The sequence below is a fragment of the Quercus suber genome, unplaced genomic scaffold (assembly GCF_002906115.3).
Source record: "Quercus suber isolate HL8 unplaced genomic scaffold, Cork oak 2.0 scaffold_21, whole genome shotgun sequence".
Lineage (NCBI taxonomy): Eukaryota > Viridiplantae > Streptophyta > Magnoliopsida > Fagales > Fagaceae > Quercus > Quercus suber.
In genome coordinates, this window is record NW_027069486.1 from 1,611,685 (window position 1) to 1,619,446 (window position 7,762).

At 34.5% G+C, this 7,762-nt stretch overlaps 1 protein-coding gene across 1 annotated transcript; it reads left to right on the forward strand.

The window, feature by feature from the left end:
* Nucleotides 1–2,170: 2,170 nt before the first annotated feature.
* On the forward strand, nt 2,171–3,547 carry LOC112033784 (UPF0481 protein At3g47200). Its single transcript, XM_065763546.1, has one exon. It carries the CDS (start codon nt 2,171–2,173, stop codon nt 3,545–3,547), a length of 1,377 nt encoding a protein of 458 aa, XP_065619618.1.
* The last annotated feature ends 4,215 nt before the right edge of the window (nt 3,548–7,762 follow it).

Sequence of the window (7,762 nt, forward strand, 5' to 3'; positions counted from 1 at the left end):
TAATCCCATCTCATAGGTTTGAAGGTTCCCTACAAGCTCAGTCAAAGGAATTTGATCAATGTCCTTGACTTCTTCAATGGCAGTGATCTTGGCATGGAATCTTTCAGGTAAGGACCTAAGGATTTTTCTAACAATTTTGGATTCTGCAATACATTCTCCAAGGTTGAAAGCAGAATTCACAATATCCTTGAGTTTGGCATAGAACTCATCAAATGTCTCATCCTCCTCCATCCTTATTTCTTCAAAACTACTTGTGAGTTGTTAAAGCTTCACAGTCTTTACTGCCTTGGTACCTTCATAAGTGGTCTCAAGAATAGTCCATGCTTCCTTGGCAACTTCAGTGGATGAAATTTTCTTGAATTCTTCATTAGTCACCCACAAAACAAAGCATTCAAGGCCTTACTGTTGAAATTTTCCGCTATAATTGTTGCATCATCCCAATCCACTGGCGCTTCCTTTGGCTTAATCCAGCCAACTTCAACAGCTTGCCATATCTGTTCACCTAAGGCTGCAAGAAAACTTTCATACGAACTTTCCAGTACGCATAATTAGTTCCATCAAATAAAGGAGGTATAAATAAAGATTGTCCTCTATCCATGACAACAGGGGTCAATGGATCAACACAAAAAGATTAAACCCTAATCAGAGTGTGCCCGCTCTGATACCACTTGTTGGAAATTTAGACCCCGGTGATAGAATTAACAATTTTAAACCCAAGTTGTTAATTAGATTTATTATGAACAAACCTTGTTAAAACAAACAAACATCAATATCATGTCAATAATGAATGAGCGAAAAGTAAATAAGACAAGATATGATGACCCAGGAAACCAATGAAATCAACCAATTTCACAGTAAAAAACCTGGGGGGAAACCTTCCGAAAAGAATCCACTATAGAAAGAGAAGTTTCAGATCTAGTACAAAACCTTTGTCCCTAGACTCTACAATCCCCGTAGATGAACTCACAGCAGAAACCTTCTACCGCTTCAGAACCTCTGAACTCTTCAATATATGACCGCCACAAAAAAAAAAAAAAAAAAAAAGGAGAATTGTACCATTTTATGCCATAATTTTTTTACAACTTTAATGTAGTGGACTGTAAGTGGTGGAGAAACAAAATGATAGGTTATGTGAAAGTGATAAGCAATCAATTACATGCTACCACATAAATTAGTTGTAAAAAAAGTGTGTGATAAAAAATGTGATCCTAGAATTACTCTAAGCTCAAGCTGCTAAATGGTTGCAAGCCCAAACTATATATGTTCCCTTCTTGCTGAGAAAGTAGGTCTAAGGTTTGAACCTTTTATGTCACGTTGTTTCTCAGCCAAGTAGATAAGCATTAGTTAACTTAAAATAACTCTATAATATGATTAATATCCAAAGTATATAGGATAAATTGCAAATTACACCCCTAAATTTTAAGGGTATTTGGATTTTATACCCTGAAGTTTCGGAATTTAAATTTTACCCCTTAAAGTTTGGAGATGTTTGGATTTTACATCCTAACGTTTCAGAATTTTGATTTTACCTCTTAAATTTTAGGAGTATTTGGATTTTACTCTCTAAAGTTTAGGAGTGTTCAGATTTTACACCTTAAAGTTTCAAAATTTGGAAGTGAAAAATCTAAATACTTCCAATTTTTAGAGGATAAAATCCAAATTCTAAAACATCAAAGTATAAAATCCAAACACCCCAAACTTCAGAGGATAAATTATAAATTCTGAAACTTCAGAATGTAAAATTCAAATACCCCCAAACTTTAGGAGTGTAATTTGTAATTTACCCAAGTATAATCATACGTTACTAAATTTTAAAAGGATAAATTTTGGTAAAAATTCAATTTACTCAAAGTAACTTTGCTCAATTTTCATTTTAGTTATTTAAATTTGAAAATTGTTATTTTGATCTATTAAGTTTGCTAATCCAGTCATTTTAGTCCTTTTGTTAGCCTTAAAATGACATTGTTTTACCGAATTTAGCATTAGAAAATAATTTAAATAATATTATATCAATTTAACCAAACCCTGAACCAAAAAAAATAAAAAATAAAATAAAAAAATATCTTAAAAAAAATCTAAAAAACCTAGTAAACATAAACGATGCCGTCCCTAGAGGCTCTCTTATGTCTTATATATCTTCGTCATCAGGAAATTTAAGAAACGCAACTAGATGGAAGAATCAGCAGGCTGGGGGATTCAACGAGAAGCAGAAGATCAAAATCAAAGTACTGAATCTCACAAGGAAGCAAACACTTCAAGTGGAAATGAAAATCACAATAAACGGTTGGCAGATAACATCAGAGCACAACTTGAACGCGTAGCGTATTCATCAATATTATCTAGCTATCGTATAATTCATATCAACAGAGTTCCTTATCACATTCGCAGTGTGAATCCAGGAGCTTACACTCCTATGGTTGTTTCAATTGGCCCTATTCACCACTTCAATGAAAAATTACAAACCATGGAAAAGCAAAAAGCAGAGTACCTTTTTTCTTTCATTGATCGGGTTGAAATAGAATTGGAGAAGTTTGTGAGCATTATAAGGGAGATGGAAGAAATGATTCGCTGTTGCTATGCAGAGACTAGTTCGCACAGCATGAGCAGTGATGATTTTGTGAAAATGATCTTGCTGGATGCGATCTTCATTTTAGAGCTTTTCCATAAATATTCTACCGGAGATTGGGATGGAGATGATCCGTTGCAACCAGACCGGTGGATGTTTTCTTTTGTGAGGCTTGACTTGGTAGTACTTGAAAACCAACTTCCATTCTTTGTTCTTGAGGAACTATTCAACCTTGCTTTTGTCGATGACTCAAGCTCCCTTCCTTTAATTCCGCTTACTTTTAACTTCTTTAAATGTTTCAATGTTCAAAATATGGACCCCGAGAATGTGAAAATAGAACACTTCATGACTGATCTAATTAGAGCCTTTCAGCTACCTCTAAACCCATTATTAAAAAGGCCTACAAGAATGATGGTTAAACTTTGGTACTCTGCAACGGAGTTGCATGATGCAGGAGTAAAGTTTGAAGGGAGTTCAAGCATATGCTTACTTGACTTACACTATGAAAAAGGAGTGTTGAAAATGCCACGCTTAGTGTTAGATGATCAGACGGAAGCTTTGGTTCGAAACGTTATGGCATTAGAGCAATTTTGTCATTGGAATGAAGTATGTTTAACGGACTACTTTATCTTTTTGGATTCCCTTATAAATACTATCGAAGATATAAACTTACTCTGCGATCGGGGAATCCTGGTTAACAACCTAGTCGACAACAAAGCAGCATTATCTATGGTCAAAAATCTTGTCACCAATATCACATGCTCAGGGATGAGCTCAGATTTCACAATAATTTGTAAAGAGTTGAATGCATTTTATAAAAAACGTTTTCACAGATGGATGGCAAGATTATCGGTGACCACGTTAAAGAATCAATATTTCAATAATCCATGGAGAGGTGCTGGTACCATTGCTGCTTGCCTCCTTCTATTGCTCACGCTCATACAAACTATTATGTCAATCTTGCAAGTTGCCAAGGCTTGATGAGTAATTTGTATGGTTGTTTGATTTCTTCGATCTCAACAAATTTTTATTCTTTGCCTATTAACGTCAATGCAATTGAGCATTTCATTGTAAAATACATGACTGTTGTGTTTCCACGTCCTTGTGAACAAGTTCTATATTTTTAGATAATAAAACTAGCTAGTAGAAGTTCCCATTGTTGGATGCAGGCAGCAAGCTTCTTTTTCACTTTTGTTTTGTTCTTTGTTATTACTAGTCGTTAACCCGTGCAATACACGAAAAAATTCAAAAAAATGTTCAAGATATATATATATATATATATTTTTAATTCATCTTCCTCTAGATTGATGAAAGCTATAAGATTAATTCCTAATATTTATATATTTAAACAGCAAGTTTAAATGGTTAAATGTTGCAAGTTTGATGAATCCAAAATCATAACTTTTAAAAATACTTCATTCCACACTTACAAAAGTAAATTTATGAATCTTTACTCCTTCTTTGGCAAGCACAATTATTTTCCAAATAAATCTCCTTTCAAATATTGTTTCTCATTATTGGTACATTTTGTAGTTGGAAAGGAGATATGCAATTCTAATGTTTTATTCATATTGCAAAGTTACACACTATTTATAATTTGTTTATAAATATTTGAAGATTGATCTATTTAATGAGGCATGTTATAGAAACTAATTCATTAAAAAAAAATATCAAATGTTTCTTGAAAATTCAATTGGTTGAAAACACAATCAATGTTATCTAACAAATTTCCACTTTGAATTCATTATATTTTATTAAAATGCAAAACTCCATTTAAGACTAACAGGTATTTGCTAAACTATCTAGCCATGCAACTATATAAGTTGATAGTGTATATATTGTGTGCGGAAATGTGGATATGCATACACAAAAACACACAAAATTAAAATACAAATTTTGTGTTCCTACTTCTCTATAAGATCTAAAAGGCAATAAAAACCAACATCAAAGTTGAATAAAAATTGTATCCGAAAACATAATATAAAAGACATTTCTTATCCCAAAATTTTAAGGAACATCTCAAGTAGTTTAGTAGCTAAACATAGCTTTTAGAAACTATAGCATTCAACAAGAACTTTCAATATATAGCCTAATTTACAAATTTTTTTTTTCAATAACTAGACTAATTTACATACATGAAAGGTTAGCAACTGAGAGAAGACTTCCACTGAAACTTCTATGGCACCATCAAACCCCAAACTTGTCAACATGCGCTAATAGCCTTTAAGACATTTGTTGGTTCCTCTCTCCTTTAGATTCAATTTTTCCACCATGTTCTATAATAAGTTACATACAATCATCATAGAACTTCTAATCATAACTTAAGGCAAGTTTTCAAGAACTTCATAGAACTAAAATTATGGTTTTCTTCCACTCTATCTATGTATGGGGGTGCGCCATCAGGTACACAATTCAATGTAAACAATCTTTAGTCTGGAAAAAAAAAAAAGGTAAATAATCATCAGTTGAATTATTTCCATTTAAAATAGATTGTGGATGCATGTTTGATTCAATAACTAAGTAAAAAAAAAAAATTAATTAATAGGAGTTTTTTTGAATATATTATGTTGAACCTATGACCATATAAGATTTCAAAGAAAATGTTACCCATTTACAGCTTAATATAAAGGAAAAACAAAAACCTTGAAATAGAAGACAGGTAGCTCAGTATCTTTGTCTAAGTCCCCCTACATCACCATTCACATCCAGTAAATCAATATGAACTACAAAACACAAACATAGAAAACTCATCAAATTTTTCCCATAAGTAAAACAATAGTACAAATACAAAATAAGTTTGTCACTGAATCCTTAATATTAAAATAGTAAGCAACAAAATTGATGTTAGTTGCATTGAAATCTATACATAAAATAAAATCCATAAACAATTTCATCTAGAATAAGAAAATTGTGTTATTTCAATTTCAACGAACAAATCAAACGACAAAGCTATATTAGGGGAAGGAAAAGAATTAAAACAAAAACATGCCAACAAAGTACCTAGATGTTCATGGCCTTCATGTTGGACTTAAGTTGTTCATGGCTTTCTTGTTAGACTAAAGTTGGCTTTCTAGGCAGTAAAAGTTTATAAAATTTTGACACAATTACATTCCCCAAAATTCACCAAATTTGAAACAATATTCTAACTGCAAAATTTATGTACTAAAACCCCAGTAACTTGCTCAAAATTTCAAAATTAACAAAATCAAAATTCTTTCATTTAAAAAAAAAAAAAAAAAAAAACTTTAACTTGAGAAGTACTAAATTCTCCAGTAGATGTGACATTTGGGTGCCATACGTTTTTTTTTTTTTTTTGAGAAACAGGGTGCCATACGTTAAGATAAGCTTCTAATCCATAGTAGTGGCCAACTCGCGAAGTAATTTGGGCGTACTTTTCCATATATGAAAAATTAAAAACATATATTTAAACTAACATAAATTTAAATAAATTGTAGACTACAAGAGAAAAAAAAAAAAAGAAAAAAGAAAAAAAGAATTCTCTGTGTTAGAAGGATACCTCATGCTCTTTGATCATAGTTTTTTTGAATTCCGTATTATGGGGGCTGTTCTTTCAGGACAATCTCCATTCTTATGCCGTGTTTGGAAGTTCTCAGCTTGAAAGAAATTCAGTTTCAGTATTCTTAGAGGTTGCATCTATTTTAATCACAAACGAAATTGCTAGCTCATTAGAACAATAAATTATTTATTTATTAATTATTATTATTATTTTTTTTTAAAAAAACTGAAAATTTCAGGGCAATTAATGAACTTTTGACTTAGTATATTTACTATTTTATTTTTACTGAACTCCACAAAAGAACCATTAATCATTGTACAAAATTAATTAAATCAGAAAAAAAAAATGTAAAGAAAGAAAATAAAAACCTCTATGGTATGATTCTTGAGAGCTAGATGATCCAAAGAAGGTTGTTGATAAATATCGACCCAGTCAATAATATCACCATCTTCACTCTGCAATGATTTGGCTAAACCAGTGTAAAATTTAAAAATTCAAACTATAAGACCTCATCCTTTAGGCCATAAGGAACCTGAAAGAGGAAAAATATCTTGGAATGTCTTATGTGACTGAACGGACCTTAATGTGGTCCGCTTACGCCCTAATGAACGGATCCATCATTTGCACGGGCCTCCAGTGGACGGACCTGATGTGAACGGGCCGGATACGGACGGGGTGAAGAATGGTGGGCTAGTTGTCCATGGGCCTGCTGAGCCCCTAATGGGGGATATTTCGACCCATTCTCATAAGGGCCCAAATAGAGTCCTTGCGCTAGTAGGACTCCGGAAATCTTATATACTTGGTAAAAATCTTCCGCATAAGGAGGAGACTTATTCATCACGTTTAGGATTCTACAAGAAGAGTCCTATAAGGAAAAGACTTCCGCGCCAAGGAAGGGATGTCAACCTCAAGCCACTATAAAAGCCTCAATACCTTCACAAGCCAAGGTACGCATAATTAACGCTCTCTAGCACTCTGGAGTTGTGAGCATTCTTTCTGACTTAACCTTCGGAGGGTGTTTGGCCGGCACCACACCGGTGTTCTTCAATAGGTTTTCTCTTTTGTTTCGTGCAGGTTAGCATACGAAGCGAGAGGAGCATCGTGCGATTCATTGGTGAATTTTCTTGATTCATCAGTTGGCGCCGTCTGTGAGAAACGAGTAATTAAGCCATATTATCGTCTCCCGGACTAAAAGGTTGCAGGGTACTCACTCGCTCAATGGCAACTACTAATGAGGTGCAAGGAGAAGAACCCCCCACGACTGCCCTCGAGAGACAAGTTTGCACCCTTAGTATCGCAGTGGAGCGTCTCACCAAACAGAACCTCGACTTGGAGGAACAGCTGCGCCAGAAGAATGCAGCACTAAATGACCGGCCTGGAAATCAGGAAGGGACTAGCGCTCCAAACAGGAATCAGGAGAGACCTGAGGGCAGCCACGCCCCAAGCAGGCCGGAGGGGCAGCACGTGAACATGCCATCCCTCACGGACGCGACTCCACCACATATTGCCGCCGAGATGCAGGCAATGAGGGAACAGATGGAGGTCATGATGGACGCCCTCAAGGGGCGAGTCTCCAGTGATCTTGACGATCTGGTCAATCGTACCGATTCACCCTTCACTGCGGCCGTAAACTCCTTCCCCCTACCCCACAAGTTTCGCATGCTGAACATAGACAGCTA